We start from the raw sequence: 19,364 nt of genomic DNA on the forward strand, positions 1-19,364 counted from the left end.
GGAGAGGGAGAGGGAAGGGCAGGGGGGAGAGAGACAGACAGAAAGACAGGCTATCCTTTTAATTCTTGCTTTAAATCTTTCACATGATGAAGCAGTCTGGTGGCCTCTTTGTCTTGTGCCTGTAGACCAAATGCAGCTTCTCCCTAAGGCGTCTTTGCTAGAGGGGCACTGGAGCAGAGGGAGGCAGGAACCTGTCACTGGACATCTGTAGGCGTGGTTTGGGCCAGCTTTCGCCTTCATCTTCTCCTGGGGGGTGCAAGCCTCATTAACGTCTCTATGCCTGTTTGCATGACAGATTGACTCGGCCCTTTGTAGGGGGTGAAAGAAGGGCTGTGGTGTATTCAGGACATGGGCACGGGCGGTGATTTTCCCACTTCTTAGGACCCAACTCTCCAGGGCTGGGGGATCCCTCATCCCTTCGGGGACATGGCTTCAGCATTAGTTTTCAGGAGGAGCGCGTTGGACGAGGGCGTGGGGCGGGGGGCAAGTCTGTGCGTTTGCGCAGGAGTGTAGATGCTCCTGACAGCCCTCCCCCAGCTCATTCACTGCTGACTCCTGGGGTCAGTGTCGTCCAAAGGCCTGGGCACCTGCCAGGAGGTGGAAACTGAGAGTCCTGATAGTACTTTGAGAAGTCCTCAGGTTTTCTAGCCCCACTCTGGAGCAGTGACTTCCTGACCAGGCAGTGCAAACAGACTGAGGGGGAGGGGGCTCAGCCCTCCCTCCTGTTTTGTGCCCACGTTTTCTCCCAGGTGCTTTTGGTGCTAACACCTCCACAGAGACCCTCTGTGGTAGAGGACCTCCATGGTGGTGGAGGACTCCCAGGGCCATGTTGGGCCAGCCGACCTCTTGTCCCTTTGCTCTCCCATCTCCTTGTCCCCTTGCCCTGCGTGTCCAGAATCAGCAGGTCAGCTGCCTTCCTCAGCCATAAGGCAGCCCTCAGGGGGCTTCTCTTTGCCTTCCTCCTCATTGGACCCAAAGTGGCCCCTTCAGGGTCACTGATCCCACATTTTCTGACAACTGTTGGAAAAACAGAAATGACCTTCATTGTCATATTTAGGCCCTGAATGTTGTTGGGTGCCCATGTTCCCCACCTGTGGCCCACCCCCGCCCTGTTTCCTGAAAGGCCCCACGGCTTGAATTCTGCACGTTGCTCATTGGCCTTGCTTCTCACCTTTCCTCAGTCTGCCCTCAGACACGGCTCACATCTGGAACTGGGAGGGCAGCCTGGAGATCGGGTGCAGAAGTGACCCCATCACCGTGTGTCAGGGTAGGAATCCGGAGCATCTCGGAATGATTCAAAATGGGGCGAGTAAGAGACGGAGGGGTGTGTGTGTGTGTGTGTGTGTGTGTGTGTGTGTGGACTTTATGTATAAGCGCATGGAGGAAAGAGAGATACGTTCATTATTGATCAGCTCCTTAGTGGAAAGAAGCCGGAGCCAGCCCTGCTGGAAGCTCCCTCGCATGGAGAGGGTCTCCTTATGCTCAGGCTGCCTTCTGGCTGCCCTTGGGTTTGGTGCTTTTCTCCCCTTCTCTTTTCCTCCCCTAACTCCTCATCCCCTGGAAGTTGGTTCCCAGGCCAGCACCGCCATTTGCGTTTTGTCCTGCTGCTAGCAGGCTCACCTTTGGCATTCCTCTGTCATCAGTGGCAGGAGTGCCGTCTGGGGCCCTGGGCAGGAGCTCATGGCATCTCCCTTCTCTGGCTCCCAGCTGACCTGTGGGCTCCGAAGCAGACAGCCGCTGAGCCCCATATTTAGAAACAGGTGGTTCTTGGGCAGCTAAGTTGTGGGGACTCAAGGCACCAGGTCCCTAGTTACCTTTTTTCCCTCTTCTTCCCTTTGGGCATTAGGTTGAGTTGCCTTGTAACAGGTGAGATGTTGAGTGAAGTCGAGGCATGGGTCAGTGTGGGTCGAGGTGGGCGACCAGGTAGGCCTTTAAGACTCCCGGCCCTTGGGTGCCAACGTTGCAGGGGCCTCTCCTCAGGGTCAGGTTTTTGTGCACAGAGGCACATTGGGTGTGGAGGTGCCCAATGAGCATTTCTCTGGTGCACTTCGGGCTATAGCTCATCCCCCCAAGCCCAGATGAGCCCTGAGCAGGATCACAGCAGGACACCTTCCTCTCACCCAGTGCTCCGTCCTCAGTTTCCTTCTCACTAGTCATTTTTGGTGATTCGGATGGAGTGTCAAGTGTTAACAGGAAGTGGCTGATGGCCAAGGAGGTGGAAGAAGCATTATGTCACACCTTCCACCAGAAATGCCAACCCCTGCCTGGCAGGGGGAAGACAGAGCAAGTGTTTGTGTGTGGGCACCAAGACTACTCCCAAGTTGACGCTTTTGATCCCTTTGCCCCTGGCTCCCAGCCTTGCAGGAGAGACCTCGTGGGCATCAGAGGAAGCAACTGGGAAAGTGTCAACAGGGAGATGCTGGGGCATTCTCGAAGTGACTGGAATTCCTCCGGCTTCCAGGTGGTCTGCCTGAGGCTAGCGATCAGGCCACTGTTGGTTAGCCTGGGCCTGACGGAGACTGAAGAAATCCAGCGACAGAACCGAGCTGGGACCTTCCAGCTCTGCAGGGCACTGAGTACATGGCTGCTGGATTTGTATATCCTGCAAACATTTAAAATGCAATGAACAAAAGGGGAAAGGGGAAAAAATGGACCTGGCAGGAAACTCCCAGGTATATTGGGGTGTGTGCCTGGAAGAGTAGTGGTAACCAAGATCTGATCCAGCCACCAGCTGGCCCAAAATCAGCTATGTGATTGGCACCCAAAACAGACTTTGGAACAATTCCTGTAGTGGTTGGCCTTGGCTCTCCATCCTCCAAGATTTAGCATCCCCTAGGACTGGCGTTAAGGTGGTGGAGGCAGGGTAAGAGTAAGAAAGAGGGACACCACCCCACGTTCAGGAAGCACTGTGCCCTGCCTTCTGCAGAAGGACTAACATACCTCCTAAGGCAGGGAAACCACAAAGGAAATCCATCATTACTGAAGGGGGTGGGGTAGGACTGCTCAGTTTGGAGTTAAGGAGACCTTGGTTTAAAATCTACCTTTTGCTCCCTGGGTGACCTTGGGTGAGTCCTCTGGGTCTCAGCTTCCTCATCTTAGATGAGATGCCTCTGAGGTTCCTGTCAGGATGAGTCTGTCAAAATGAAGGGGCTGAACTCTGTGATCACTAAAGTCCCTCCTCCTACCATGCCCAGCATTGTGCTAGGCCCTCTAGCTGAGGCTATGAGGCAGAAACCTGGTCCCTGCTTCAGAGAACTTCCAGTCCGGTTGAGGAGACAGGAGGGACCCCTATGAAATAATTAGGAATAAGTCTCCACATAGCAAAGTGCTGACTTGGGCAAGGAGGGTATCCTGGATCCGTGGTGTAACTTTTACCAATCCAGTACAGTATGAACGTCCAGTACACAGTACTGCAGCGTCCACCTTTGGGTACAATCAGGATGTCCCCCCAAGCTGGCCTGGGGCGAGCTTCTATCCCCCTTTCCTTCACACTCGGCCCCAGTGTCTCGCTGGGGACCTGGCACAGGCCCTGGGCCCCTCTTGGGTGACATTCCAGTAGGATTGTGGCCTGGGTGGAGTGGGGACAATGCCTGGGCCAGCTGGCACAGTCCATGCCCAAGAATGTGATGACAGGCACATGGGCACAGAATAGCCTGTGGACAGTTGTGGTGCCCAGGCGTGCCCAGGCATGCCAGTGAGTTAAAGATGGAAAGGCAGCCTCCTCAGAAGAAGGATGTCTTTGTTGGCTCGGAAAGATGAGGCCCATCCTTTCAGCCCAGCGTGTGTGCTGGGAGCGTCATTCTCCATAGGACACCAGCATTCTCTACAGCAGCTGTTGTTCATTTTAAGGACTTTCCGCCATAGAGTGGGTGAGCGCTGGGGCCACCAGATGGGATCTTCAGTGGAACCTGGGCCTCTTGGTGCCCATCCCTGTCTGACCCTTTTCCCCAGCCCCAGGCACCTGGGATCGCTCCCTCTCTATTTTACCGGGGTGGATGGCGGCCCCAAGTGTGCAGGGTCCACAGAGAGAAAGAGAGAGGTCAGCCAGTCACTTGACAGAGGACGAAATAGAAGTGATTTTTTTGCCTCAGCATGCCCTGGGAGTGGCTGGCTCAGGGCTAGAACTCAGGGCTCCCCAGGTCTGGGCCGTGATCTCTCTGCCTTTCCAGGGGTGGGATTCTTCTCTGAACCACTGTGGTCAGACAGATTCAAGGGGGAGTTTTACAGAAAGAAAACTGGACAGCAGCCAGCCTGGTCTTGCAACCTTCTACTCCCAGGATCTGTCTTTATGAGCTGGTTCAAGAGGAAGGCATTTTTCAGAGTCTGACTTGTGGACCCCTGGGGTTTGGGGAATAGCTTCCTCTTGGATGGTGTGAAGAGCAGTTAAGATTTAGGTCTTTCGTTGTCTATGGGGCAGCAGCAGGAATTACTAAGAGAGAGCCCGGCATTCGGCCTCATGAGTCTCACCTGGAATTTGGGACTCCTTTGGGAATCCCTTTGTTCCTCCCTAGGTCACACAACTGCCCAAATGGAGTCTGAGGCCCTCCTTTTATAGATGGGCAAGCTAAAGCTCTGGGAGCTAGCATGACTTGTCCAAAGTCACTGGGCTTTATGGCACCAGCACAGGAATGCAAAGTGGACTCTAAGGAATCTGTGCCATGAGTTTCCCTGGAATTCAGTGGAGACAGAATCGAGTTGTTAAGTGAGAATGAATCCCAGCCACAGGCCATGGCCAGCAAGGGCCACGGGAGTTCATTCTCACATTCACAGTCGCTTGCTCTCTCAATAGCACTTGGATACACACACACTCTCACAATTCACACCTTCACACATACACACATTCACACACACATATACTCACACACATACATACACATTCTCACACACTTATACACACTAATATTCTCACACTTAAACACATACTCAAACACATTCTCAGACACATTCACACTTTCTCACACTCACTTATTTTCACATACATATGTACTCACACGCATACACACATATTCACATGCTTATAGTCACACACACACTTATACACACATATAAGCACTTAGACACACATATTCTCAAACACACAGACACACACTTTCACACTTTCTCACACATACACTCTCACACACATACTTATTCACATACACTTATGTACTCACACACACACATTCGCACACACTCATACTGTGCACTTACACATTCTCACACACATACTTACATATACTTATGTACTCACCCACATTCACATACTTATTATAGTCACACATTTATACACACACATTCTCACACACTCTGAAACACTTATACACTCACACACACCTTCTCAAATACACATACATACACACATACTCTCAAATTCACACTTTCACATACATACTTGTGTACTCACACGTGTATGCACACGTTCACACACTTATACTCGAGCACTTACACATTCTCACACACTTAAACACTTATACACTCACACATACATTCTCAAACACACATAGACACACACAGCCAGTTGGTGCATCTGTGATGCATGGCACCAAGAAGCTACACAGACACGGGATTGGACCAGCCCATCCTTCCTTTGCCTGATCTCAGGCCAGGGACAGAGGACCATCTGTGTTGAGGGCTTCACAGTTTTTGAAACAAGTTCATTATAGAAAGTGGCCGCGCTCTTGCAGAGCTTTGGGTTGGGAGCTCTGTTTCAGGTCCCCTGTTCTCTTTAAATCCAGCCTCCTGAATCAAACCCTGGAATGGCCATTATAACCATCTCACAATAAGGGAAATGTTTTCCAGGGAATTTCCCACCCCCTCCTGATTCTGTAAAAGGCCTAATAGCCCTATAAAAAGGCCAGAGTGTTTTTACATCCCACGTACAGATGCTTGGCAGATGTGTGGTGCCATTTGCCATTTTGGGTGGTTTGCCTTTCCCGATGTTTTCATGGATGGTGCTTATATGAAACTCAGATTTCATTTGGTGATTATTAAGTGCAGGAACTCTGCGCTGGGGGTGGGGAAGGTGGTTGTCCTCACATCTTTACGAAGCACCAATAAGCCGTATACTTCTTTTTAGAGCTACATTACTCCATCACCACTAATGAATCCAAAAGGAAAGTCAGACAAGATTGAGGGCTGATTGAAGAGGAGCCTTTATGGTAGAAATCAGGACAGGGGGAGGTCCCCTCCTTTAAAAGAAATGTAAGTGAGCACTAGATAAATGGTTCTGCCCTGAGTCCCTCCTGCCTCAGGGTATCAAAGGCAGTGACCTGTAGACAGGTCTTCTCACTCATAAATGCCTCGTATTGCAGAAGGAAGGTAGGTGCCTCCAGCTGCCCAAGGCATGGATGGCTGACTCCACCTTCCTTGTCTTCAGACAGAACACTTACATCTCTGTCGGAGGAGATTCTGGCTGCAACTTGGAGAACTGAGTACATTGCATGACCCAACAGCCTTGACAGGCACCAGAGGCCTGCAATGTCAGCTCTAGCTCTCAGACTCAGTTTCCTTCCCCTGTCAAATGAGGAGATCAGGCTGGGTGAGCTCTAAGATCCCTCCCTGCCCTATCAGTTGGAGATTTGCATTGTCCCAAAGAGGTAGCAGCAGGAGTTGTGTCCAGAAAATGTCCTTCGCTGGCAGTGTGGCCCAGGACCCTCCTCAGGCCTGAATGCTTCAATGGGAGCCTCCTGGCACTGCTGGGTCTTCTGGGTCCACCCTGGCCTTGTGCCAGAAGGTTGTGTACCTTGGCTTTGCTGATGTGAAGAATTCTATTCATGGGAGAGGAGGGGGTAGGAGAGGTGCTGTCCCTCCTTCACCCTTTCTGGCTGGCATTCATGCTGGAATGCCAACCACAGAGACGCAGTGTTTGTTTTTGATTGTGAAAGAGCAGCAGGGGCCCTGTGGAGTCAGCAGACGCACCTTTGGTTGCTGGGCATTGTGGTGTGCCCTTTTAATGTTTGGCTCAGTAGTGGTACCAGTCTGGGTACAATGTTGCAGAGAACAAAGGCTTCCTGGGCCAGGCCTGTGGACCCCTGAACTGACCTTCCCAGGTCAGAGAACTTCTGGCCATGGCACTTGGAGACCAAGGTCTCAAGCAGTCTGTAAACATTTCTGAAGTGCTGGCCAGGGCTCAGCGCAGTGCCTGGCACATGGGAGGGAGGGAAAGCTGCCTTCTTTGGCCCATGGTGACCATAAGGCTCATCAGTGCTGTCAGACACTTTGGTGCCAGAGAGCCAGAGACAAGAGATTGTTGGGGTGACTCTGGGCTGGTCTCTGCTCCCACACCCAGATAACCCTGTGTTTGAGCAGACACACCAGATGATCACAAAGGGCAGGGCAGTGACTTCCTGGCCAGGTAATGCCCTTGGTCTTGTCTCCTTTGTCCCATAGGAGGATACCACTTGGGCATCATGGTTCATTCCAAAATTTATGGGATTAGCAGGGAACTGTCCCTTGTGGTGAAGATAGAAACCATAAGCTCATGACAGCACACTTGGAGTTTTCATGTGACTGTCTTTTATCTTTCCCTAATAATGCCCATGCCAAGGTCGTAGGAACATGTACAAGGAAAATCTTACTCCAGCATTCATGCTTCTGCTGATTTGCTCTCTAAATCAAGGTCAGAGTTGACACCCGGCATTTTGCTTCTCCCATGCCAGGCCATTGAGTTTCTTCCTTGGTTAAGACTTGGTTGATGAGTGTTATACAGTAACCAAGCCGCTATCAGCCCATCTCCTCCACTCCAGCTGGCAAGATCAGTGTTTTTATGACATGGACTTGAATAGCAGAGCTCACAGGGAGAAGTTCAGAGTACAGGAGGTCGGCTGCATGGTTTCAGAAATGTTCTAGGCCATCAAAAAGGAGACCGGGGCAGGGGCAGGGAGCCAGGGCTCTGCCAAATCAGGCTTTTGGGGCCTCCGCAAGCCTAGACCTCTGTGGAAAGGACCTAGAAAAAGATGTGAGAACCAGACCCACCCAGGGTGCTAAGCTAGATGTCTGAACCATCCTCTAGGGAAAGGGGACGAGAATGAAGTTCCTTCTTCCTAAAAGCAAAAATGACTATTGGAGAAATGAAAAAACCCAGTCATTCACTGGCATGGCCCCAAACGACTGGGAGACATGACGTCTGACTTCCTGGGAGCCAATATGGAGCTCGGGCACTGGCTGTGGTGCCATTGGCCAATTACTCCCCTCTCAACGTGTTTTCTCATCTACAAAATGAAGGAATGGGATGGGGGGACCCCTTATAGTCCTTACAGCTCTGGCATTCTGTGCCTCACCGAGCTCTAGTCAGAGGATTCCTAAAAAGTCCTACTTCTCAGAAAACAAGGAGGAGATTCTGTTTTCCTATAGAATTCCATTAATAACCAGCATGCATCGATCACGAGAGCCCTCCCTCCTCCAATCTAGCCTCCATTCCATTGCCAAAGAGATTTTCCTAAAGCCCACCTCCTCCAGGAAGCCTTTCCTGATCCCCTCAATACCAGTGCCTGCCCTCTGTTAGTCATTTCCAATTTCTGTCTATAGCTTGTTTGTACCTAGTTGCCGGCCAGCCTGGTCTCCCTATGAGACTGTGAGTGAGCTCCCTGAGGGCAGGGACTGCCTGTTGCCTTTTTTGCATCCCCAGAGCTTAGCTGGTACACAGTAGGTACTTAATGGGTGTTTATTGCCTGACACCCCTACCCCATTCAACAAGCTTTAGTAACCCCATTACCTCCAGGATCAGGTCCAGAATCCTGCTGGGCTTCAAGCACCCTTCCCACCCTGCCAGGCTCTTTCCACTCTGCTCCCTCCATACCATCTCTTCGGTCCTGCTTTGATCTGGTTCTCCTGACTGCTCTGCTTGCCCAACTGCCCATCTCCAGACTCCAGGCGTTTTGTCTGACTGTGCCTTCTGCATGCCTGGAATTCTCTCCCTCCTCACCCTCCAGGAGGCTTTCCCCAGCCCCTAGATCACCTTCTCTCTATTGTGTTGGAGCTGTGTGCCAGATTGTTTACATGTCATCTCCTTCATTAGAAAGGGAGCTCCTTAAGAGAACATTTCATCCTGCAGCCCCTGGCACTCAGTAAGTGCTTGGTAAATGCTTATAGATTGATTTATGAAGCAGTTATTATATGCCAGACACTGTATGAGTGCTGGAGATACAGAGACAAGAGATAATATGGTCCCTGCCTTCATGGACCTTACGTTCCACTGGGAGATTGTCAGGGGCTTGAAGCCAAGGGCCGCTCAATTCAAGAAATGTTCTTTAAAAACAAAAACAGCTTATGCCGAACTTCACACCAGCTAATCTGAACTTTGATGGCCATGTGCAAAGTAGAGCGGGATTGTGCGTAATTTTGTAAGACCCTCACATGGAGGTGGCTTTTCCTTTTGAGGATGTGATAAATTGGACAGTTTCAATAAATGCTCCACAAAGATTTTTTAGGGATCTGTTGTGTGGTGTGAGGTTCCGGAGATCCAGCACTTCTAGGATGTGGCTCTTGTGCTTGCTAAATCCTGATTCACTGAGTGGTGTCTTTAGAGGTCATTTGGTCAACACAATGAAGTCTTGAGGTCCCCGAGTAAAAGGGTTCATTTTCCAGGAGCTCCGGAAGTAAATTGCTTGTCTCCCTGAATTCTCTTTTCCCAGCCCTATTAGTGTCTTCAAATAAAAGAAAGAAAGGAAATGTACATTTAATGTTGTTGGGAGCATATTGCTAGATGACACCAACCAGGAGGCTTGGGATTGGAAAGCTCGGCCCGTGGGGGTGACCTCCAAATTTGGAGGCCCCCAGGGAGGAGAAGTGTTTCCAGCCAGGGTGCTTCATGCCACACAGCTATTGATTAAGGCAGGAAGCCTTTTGTTTTCCTAGCTCTGATAACAGTGTTTTCAGGGTGACATTGGCTTTGAGAAATGTGGAGGCACAGCCATGGGGACATGATGTTTCGTCCCAGGGATGGGGGTGCTGATGGCAACCCTTACCTAGCTTTCCCTAGTGCGGGGGGGTCTGCCCCTGAGGTCCCTGGTCCCCTGGCTTTCAGGGGGTTCAGGAACTTGGGTGGAAACATCACTGATTTCTTTTGTATGCTTCTGTATTTTGTTTTCTGCATTTAAAAACATTTTTTTCTAAGAAGGGGTTTGTAGGCTTCACCAGACTGCAGAAGTTGGCCACCCACTAAAAAGGTTAAAAAGCTTTGCAATGGAGGCAGTGCAGGGCAGAGTAGAGCTCTAGCCTTGGAGTCAGAAAGTTCAGGCTTCAAGTCCCAACCCAGATACTAAATGACCCCTGTGACTCTGGGCCAGGCAATGACCTTAAAGGGAGGTAATGACAGCCCCTCCCTCACAGGTGGTGTAGAAGAGCACAGATAAAGAGCCCAAAGTACCTTCGAGGCCCCTGGTTCAGCCCTTCCTTTTACAGAGGAAGAGTCTGAGGGCAGGAATGTGAACTTGGGTTTTCTGACTCCACAGCCCGCCTGTGTCTGCCCGGCCTCCACGGCCTGTCTGCCTGGCTCTCCATCCGGCCCCATCCACTGTGGGCTTCAAGACTCTGCCCAGCTCATTTCTTTCTCTTTAAAAACCCTTTCATTTTCAAGCATTTTTATTCCTCACTTTCCAAGAATGTCCCCTTCTCCCTCGGTCCTTTCCTGGAAGCTTCTTTCAGTAACATCACCTTGGTCTTGCGGTTTATTACTCCTCGTCAGCGTTATGGCCGCTGTCAGCACAACTCACCTTCATATGGCTCTTTTCAAAATGTTTCCCTCATTACAACCACTTGAGGTGGAGAGGGACAATCTTCCCCCTCACTCTAAGAGAGAAGGGAGGTGAGAGAAGCCGTGTCTGTGGTCCCGGAGCTGTCCAGACCTTCCTTCCGGGCCTTTGTCCTCTGAATCCAGAGCCCGCCTCAGCCAAGGACATCTAGGCTGATGTAGCGCTGGGAACCTCGTCTCCTCCTAGAATCTGCTGCTCGGAGAATGTGCTCTGGATTGGGTGGCTGATCCAAGCCCAGGGTCAATGCTACGTCCTTCGGAGGTCTCAGCCAATTAAGCTTTGATCCCCAGAACTGCCATTGGCTTGAAATGCCTTGGCTTTTCCTGGCAGAATGTTAGCTCACTGTCCCCTTTCTAGGACAAGGTTTGCTCACATTTGCTGTCAACCAAGCCACTCAAAGTCCCCGATTGAGGTGTGAGGAATTTCATTTACAAGGCCAAGCCTGAAGAATCTAGCCAGGAAATGGAGGCCTGTTTAGCCGCCTCCAGACAGGCTTTGCTTAGAAGTCCTTGCAGATTTCCAAGAAAATTGTCCTGGCAGGAATGTCTGGGGAGGGGAAACCTCGCATGCAGCATTTTTTCCTTGGCCAGGAGAGAGTGTGCCCATGGCCCAGGAGGGGCATTCTTTGCCTGTTCTGGTCCAGCCTGAGTCTGGCCTCAGGAAAGGCTCTGAGCTCGATCAGCACACTGGTGTCCACACTGACCCCTCTCCCTAGCTGACCAAGCGGTTCATTGCGCACTGCTCTTCCTGCTTCCACGATGGCGTGATTGGCTCTGCTGCTACCTGCTTTTCTTTTTTCTTGTTTTGCAGAATTGTCAAACCTTCAACAGCCTCAGCTGCCTTAGCACCATGGTGGATGACTGCGGTCAGCAGAGCCCGTTTGCCGCCAGCACGAATAACCCCAAGTCCTGGACAGCCTTGCTCTCTGCCTCCACCAGCACAGAAGGCAGGGAGCCTGTGGGGACCCCTGGCCTGGACCCTCCTCCCACCACCGAAGAATGTACGCTTAGCAAAGAGGATCTGTCCTTTGAGGAGTCAGACTGTGGCCTCCCCGATGAGGAGGGCGGCCGGCGGGAAGAGGACCGGGCCTCGGCCTGGCGGATCGCAGGGACAGACGGGGCCAACATCTTCCCTTTGGACGGTGAACTGGACATTGAGCAAATAGAAAACAACTAAGGGAGGACAAAAGCCATGACTTCCCTACCGTCTGCATCGGGTTTGGGAATAGGCATGGGGGCAGGGGCCAGGGCCCAGCAGGGAGCGCTCAGCCCCTCAGGGGCAGTGATGGGGGGTTGGCACATTGGGCCCAGGCCCTGGCCTCGCTCCCAAGTGTCCCCTTTGTGTCCCAGAGGAGTGAGCCTCCCTCTGGAACACCTCCCCAGGCCTCCAGGAATTGCTTGCTGACTGGTCCTGGCCATGTCCAGGCCCCCGCTTCTCTCTGGCCTCTCCTTGGCCAGCAGATTGAATCCCATGCAGGCGACTAAAGCGAGTAGCTTTGCCAAAATGTTTTCAGGTATGCCCAGCATCTCCTACCTTGGAGTTCTGCCCTCTACTGTAGCCATGTAGCCGCTCATTCATTTTCTCATGAGACTTGAAAAGCAAGAATGACCATGCCCTCTGCCTGGGGGCGTCCCCAGCCTTTCCCCATCAGGTTCTGGGCGTCTCTCTCGGGCACTGGAGGAAAGGCCGGTTCAGGATGAATGTAGGGATCTGAAAGGGAAAGAGGCTTGAGTCGGGGGTGTGGGGTGTTGGATGGGGGGCCTGGTGCCAGCTCTTCTCCTGGGGATGTCCAGACTGCACACGTTTCCTGGCTCTTGCTTCGGGATGGGCCACAGGGGGTCAGGGAGCAGTTTAGCCAGCACCCTCGGGAGCACTGGACCCTAGTCAGAGATCAGTGGCAGGGGCTTCTAGGTGCTTCATAGGGTCTCTGGGGCTCCAGGTCAGGCTTCCCCTGAGAGTCTTCTCACTGCTTTTCAGCTCCAACCAGAGATTGGTGGGGAGCTCCCAGGAAGGGTCAGAGCTGGTATCGGGGCTGGCAGGAGATGCCGTGGTGCCAACAGGATTCTTTTGTTTGGCCAAACGAAGGGTGGCAGCCACAGCTTTAGCCAGCTGTCATTGGCTACTTGGGCCACCCAGAGCAAACACCAGGCCCATTTCCCATGGGAAGAGCCCACACCAGCCAGCTTAGGACCCTCGGTGCAGAGGGATCATGGGACTGACTTGGACAGCTGTGACTCGATGGTGAATGGCCTGCACTGAACAGGCAAGGGTAGGAAATTCAAGCCCTTGGGGAAATCAGGAAGTGTTGTCCTTTATTCATGGCTGCTCCCAGACTCAGTTGAGGCACACACCTTGTCTAAATGAAGGCTTCCCTTCAACCATAAAACTGTGAGTAGGATTCCATATTGTGAATTTGCCAAGTGCCCTTCCCTGTTGGGCACAGGAGCAAGGGCTGGGTCAGTCCTGGCCAATGGGTGGGAGTCGGCTTTCCCATTTCTGATCCACCCCCAAGCCTTCCACTCTGCACACACGGGCCTGCCCCCTGCCCTTGGGGGGCTTCCCCTCCCCGCTCAGCTCCAGTCCCCAAGTCCCTCTAGCAAACACACCCCAGGAAAAGCCTTGCTCTCTCTCTGCCGCCCTGTGTCTCTATTTCTCTTCCTCCTTCCCTCTCCCTCTCTCTGTCTCTGTCTGTCTGTCTCTCTCTCTCTCTCACCTGACTTACATCACCTATAGTAATGAGAACTCGTGTGCCTAATACTTTGTGGCCTCAAAGGGCCTTATGTGGACCTCACCGCCGCCAGGTGAGCAGCGTACAAGTGGTGTTGCTATTCCCATGTTAAGTGAGCAAACTGAGATTCCTAGAGGTCCTGGCTCTTGGGAGCAATGAGACCCTGCCCCGAGTGCCCAAGCCACGTGCCCAAGGTCACACAGTTAGTAAGTGATGGGGGTGGGACTCGGCTGCCCAGTCTTTCAAAGTCTCACATCCCTCCCTGCCTCTCTCCCACTCCCCCTTCCTCCTCTTCCTCCCCCTCTTTCCCCTCCCCCTGCCTGTCCTCCTCAGTATCCAGTGGGTGCATGTGAGCAGATTTCAGGCAGGGCTTTTCTCCTCATTAAACCCAACCTGACCAGACACCACCTTCCTACGTCCCTGGGATGGAGGTAGCTTTGGAGCCCCTCGCTCCTGTCTTCTTCCACTGAGAACTGACTGTCTCATGTCCCGATTAAGCGCCCGTGGTTCTCCTTCCTTTTGAATCTGGGAACCTCGTGCAGGTGCTGATGCCATTTTTTGGGCCGTGTCGATACCTCTGAAGGCATCTGGGCTGGGCCAGCCCCAGCGCAGGCGGCTGTAGCCCTGCCCAGGGAGGGGCCCCGAGGGACGGCAGAGGCCTGGTGGGTTGGTGTCTAACAAAAAGCTAGAAGAGCCCCAGGACCTCCTCGATGCCCCCCTTCTCTCTAGCGCTCTCCTTCCTCAGTCTTTGCGAAGGGAGAATTGCCATCCCCTCCTGTGGTCAGGGCGAGTCTTGGCATTTTTAGGGTCATTTGCAGAGGAACAGTGCAATGTAGGTTGAGAAGATTGTTATGTTTATAAAAAGGACATGGAGAGATGCCAGGGAAGCCAAAGGATTGAGGTTGGAACATCCCCTGGCCATAGCCAAGTCCTCCACCCTGGGGGGGGTCCTGACGTCATCCTAGAATTAGGGTCTTAAGAGAGGTCAGCTCCTCCCAGAACCAACTCTCAGGGTCTCCCAGCTCTGCCTTTGGGGTGGTCAGTGCTGACTGTGTCCAGGCCGCGGCAATGCCTTTGTTCCTGGAGATGGAGATCCTGATGGGCTTGTATTCTAACTGGACTTGGCCTGTGATAGTACCATGAAGAAGATGAACATTGTCATGACCTGACCCTCATCATCAGGGTGGGATGTAGCCATTTGAGAAAGCCACAAGAAGCCCCTCTCTCTGGCCTTGCTGGAGGCTTCCCCATCAATCAGAAGGACTTGGAAGTGGGTGGCTCCCTGCCGGGCCAGGTGCTTGGTGCTGGCCTAGCTGCATCCACTCATGTCCTCTCTTGCATCAAAGACAACCCAAGGAAGCTGAGCATGTGCTATTGCCAATGGCCCAGGCTTTCTTATGCTCTGCTAATGAAAGGGTTTCTTCAGAAGGGAGTGAGAGGAGTGGTGTCTGGCGCTGAGGTTTGGGCTGCCCTGCCCAGGCTGCATCCTCTCCTCCCCTTCTTCCCTAATTCCAGGGCCAGGGATTTCAGAGAACATCCTTGTCCCTCCCTCCGCTTTTCAAAGCTCTCAGCTGGGGTCTCTCTCTCTTGCCTTCAGGATGTCCCATGGCATAATTGGGGGCCTCTTCTCAAACCCCACATGTTATTTTTTTCTCCAGGTGCTTCAGAGGATGCATTTGTCTGGGGAATGAGGGAGCCTGTTTCTCTGTGGGAGGTGTGGCTGGGGTTGGTCCATCAGCTATGCTGTTTGGTGGAGCCAAAGTGACGCTTGGTTCAGGCCCATGGGCTGAGGCCAAGGGGATGATGCCCAGCAGTTGTTCCTGACACTGGGGAGGATTCTTGAGAACCCAGCCCCTTTCTAATTGATGGTATCCATAGCCTTGAAAAGCAACAAAGGGTTGATTTTGTCCCTTTTTAAAGAGATAAAAAGCAAACATTGGAAAATGAATTCTATGACCCTGGTTTGTGGGCACATCAGTGACTGGTTAGCATCTTCCAAGAGGCTTTTGCTAATCTGGGCTAACATGGAATCAAAGACCTCATGTTTCGGGGGGGGGGGGCGGAGGGGGCTGGAGGGCCTGGAGACCTGCTAGTCTGTGTGGACGCTGTCTCCCAGCACTGGTCCCAGCCCATCTGTCCCTTCCCAGCACTTCCAGGTGCCCTCTGTAGCACAGCTGGATGCACCCTCAGCTGGTGACTAGTCCCTGCCCTGCCCCAGCCGTCACCACTGGCGCTGCTACAGGGACCCCACACAAATCGTCATGGCCAGTGGCCAATCTTCCTTTTTCCCTCACACTCCTTCCCAAACTGGGGGAGGAACTTGGATTTCAGGTGGAGACAAGGTTCCCTCTGAGAGATCCTGGTTCACCCCTATCCTCAGGCTTTCCTTCCCCATAAAAAGAAATCCCAAATACCACCAGCCAGTGGTTCCCTGTCAAGGTAGAGAGCTGGAGATTGTAGAACCCACCTCTAAGTACCTAAGGGAGCTTGGGAGAACCAGGCCTTAAGGCCACTTGGTGGGGGTTTTTTTTGGGGGGGGGTCCCTGTTAAAGAGGCATAATCTCCTTTACATATCATTCACTTGGAATTCCAAAGGGCTTCTTACACACGAACACACACACACACACACACCTTACACCTGAAAAAGGGTTGCTTCACCCCAAGGGGCTGGCCCCAGGCAGGAGGAGACCCTGCCACATGAGATCACATGAATGTCCAGTTTACACGACAACAAACCCTTTTGCCTTACTCAAAAAGCTGGTGCCATGGGCATTGGCCTGGGGGTCCACCAACTTGACCCCAAACCACAGTGACAGAAATGGAGATTTCCGGGCCAACAGGGGCATTCCTGGTTTGGGATTTGTGTACCAATTTTCAGTTTTCAAAAGCCTTACTTTTCAAACAAATTTTTTGTAGTTGGTAAACTTTTGTGAATTTGTATACATACATATATATATGTATATGTATATGTATGTAAAGAAAATGTAATAATAAAGAAGGAAAAAATCCATCCTGAAGTTGCAAATGGGTCTCAACTTTGGGAAGCGTTGTGTTTGTTGTAAATTGGAGTGTCATGTTGAGGTCGCTCACTCACACAAAAAAAGGTTGGGATGGGGGGAGGACTCATTTGAAACCCCCCAGGTGAGCTTTTGTTACATTTTCCTTTCACATCCTCTGGGGACACTTTCTGCCTTGGGGAAAGCCTGCCCAGGTGTGAGCATGGGAGTTGTCCTGTCCTACAGGACAGCAGGTGACCATTACCAAATGAAACAAGGGAATACTCACGTGGGGAGATCATATGTGCTCTGAAGTCTATCCACTAAATACAGGTGGTACTCTCCAATAGCTGCTGAGGGTTAAGAGGCATTGTAGGCAAATCCTTATTGGTTCCCCTCCCTCCCTAATTCCTTCCTTCCCTCCCTCCCTCCTTCCTTCCTTCCTTCCTTCCTTCCTTCCCTCCCTCCTTCCTTCCTTCCTTCCCTCCCTCCCTTCCTTCCTTCCTTCCTTCCTTCCCTCCCTCCTTCCTTCCTTCCTCCCTCCCTCCCTCCCTCCCTCCCTCCCTCCTTCCTTCCTTCCTTCCTTCCTTCCTTCCTTCCTTCCTTCCTTCCTTCCTTCCCTCCCTCCCTCCCTCCTTCCCTCCTTCCTTCCTTCCTTCCCTCCCTCCTTCCTTCCTTCCATTCTTCCTTCCTTCCTTCCCTCCCTCCTTCCCTCCTTCCTTCCTTCCCTCCCTCCCTCCCTCCTTCCCTCCTTCCCTCCTTCCTTCCCTCCCTCCCTCCTTCCTTCCTTCCTTCCATCCTTCCTTCCCTCCCTCCCTCCTTCCTTCCTTCCATCCTTCCTTCCCTCCTTCCTTCCTTCCTGCTATTTGGGCTCAGGCATATTGACTGGAAAGGAATAGCTTTTGGTTTTTTGGTGGAGAGAGGAGAGGAGGCTCTTGCCCATCCTGAACAATGTAACAGCCGTGCTTGTTAACATCACTGGTGAGAAGCCACGGAGCCTCCACCCAGGTCCCCCAACAGCAGCTTGTCAGCTCCTGGGAAGTAGAAGGATGGGGAGCTCAGAGGTGGAGACATAGGCTGCGGGCCTGGCTTGGACACTGACCGCTGCCACTGCTCCAGACATTGAGGTGAGGCGCCAGCTCGCTAACAGCCCCAGGCCATCAGTGCTCCAGGTACCATGATCTGCCTCAGATGGGGATACAACAGAAATCCAGGGAAGTGAAGCACTGTGCGGATGGTGAGCTGGCCAGCCAAGGGCAGAGGCAGGATCCGAAGCCTTTCTGTCGGTCTCCATCCCCCTCTCTGGCCCTCAGCTTCTTCCTCTAAAATGGAGGCAGGACTCCTGCACTGCCATCTCAGGGTTATTGGGGGAGAAGGACTTTGTAAGCCTTTGGTCACCATGGAAGCATGATGGATACTAGGGTTTGGGACTGAAAGGGACCATGAGGAAACGAAAGGGAGATTATGGTAGCTGCAGACTCCTCAGTGGGGCCAGTTAAGAAACAAAACCAGCCCAGCTTTTCCTCCGATGTCAAACATGTTGGGGGTGGGGGAAGGGGCATCACTGCCCTCAGGCCAGTTTCAAGAGAGCCGGAGAAATCAACAACTCACATTTCCCAGCAAATATCGCCCCCATTTTATGTATGATGAGACCGAGGCTGGGAAAGAGAACGTGACTTACCTTTAGCTGAAAAGCAGACAATCGCCAAGCTTTTAGTGAGCACCTGCTATGTGCCAGGCACTAAAGATGACAGAGTGGATAAGATCTATAAATATATACAGAAGCAATGAAAAGCTCCTAAGCACAGGGCTGGATTTTGAAGCCAGCCCTCCTTCCATGGTACCACCCGCCTCTCTGGTACAAAGCAATTAGGAGAAATTCCAGGCAAGACAGCAGAATGTTGACACCCCAGAAGACTTCACTGCCACACTGCAGTGATCTGTCAGGACCAGGATGGAAAGGGAGTTGGAGCTTACGGCTGGATGGGTACATGGCAGCCAAGGCTAACTCACATCCCCTTCCACCTCTGTCCTAGAATGAGGGCAGGGACTGTTTCCATTTTTGTTTTGAGTGCCCAGACCCTAACCCAGCCCGTGGTGCGTGGCAGAAGCCCAACAAGTACTTCTTGGTTGATTGATTGGACCAGCCAACTTCACACGTTCCTTCTAGCTCTGAATGTGGAATTCTCTGAACAAGACTGAGACAGGGAACATTCAGAAATGGAGACCTCAAGCCTGCTCTAAGGGGAAGCCTCCCAGCTCTCACCATCGCCCTTGGCAGTGGGGGGACAGTGAAGGGCATGTTGGGATGATCTCGCCTGTTGCCATTGGCCTCACCAATCCATGCCTGAGACGGGCTTAGCACACATTCTGGAGAAGATGGGAGAGATATATACTACAGCTCTCCCTCTGAAGCAAATGTTTCCAAGCTGACTATCAATGTCCCAATGGTAAATAAAGAAACAAAATCATGTTAGAGCTGGAAAGGACCTTAGAGATCATCCTTCTAGCCCCTCCTCTGACAGAGAAGGAGACTGAAGCCCATGCCATGAGCATTCCACTTGGGGAGGTGGAGACGAGCCATCGAAGGTCAGCTGGATCATCTCGGCTCATTGGCATCTTGCCACAGCCCCTTACCGGGGTCCTCCTTCCATTTTCCTGGGGGAATGTTAGCTGGCTGGTTCTGTTCCCACACAGGTTAGTCATGGACACCATCAAGCGAGTTAGCTTCTCTGTTCATTTTTATTAGGAGCATCCTTGGGTCTGAGAAGATCGCAGTGCAGTCAGCAGCCAATGACGGGAAGCAGAGGGAATCTGTCCTTGGGTTCTAGGGCAGGCTGTTCCAGCCTTGATGCTGGCTCTTGAAAGGGGTCACTCAGTGATTCTCCAGTTGGCCCTTTTGGGCTTGTT

General features: G+C 52.2%; 1 protein-coding gene across 1 annotated transcript in view; it reads left to right on the top strand.

Annotated features, from left to right (window-relative positions):
• The window catches only part of FAM53B (family with sequence similarity 53 member B), a 79,145-nt gene extending 62,687 nt beyond the window's left edge, over window positions 1–16,458 (top strand). Inside the window, exon 4 of the mRNA XM_036769660.1 lies at window positions 11,541–16,458. Coding sequence (XP_036625555.1) covers window positions 11,541–11,906 — 366 coding nt within the window. The 3' untranslated portion in view covers window positions 11,907–16,458. The remainder of the gene's footprint in view (window positions 1–11,540) is intronic.
• Window positions 16,459–19,364: the final 2,906 nt, after the last annotated feature.

This window comes from Trichosurus vulpecula, chromosome 8 (assembly GCF_011100635.1).
Source record: "Trichosurus vulpecula isolate mTriVul1 chromosome 8, mTriVul1.pri, whole genome shotgun sequence".
In the NCBI taxonomy this organism is placed as follows: Eukaryota; Metazoa; Chordata; class Mammalia; order Diprotodontia; family Phalangeridae; genus Trichosurus; species Trichosurus vulpecula.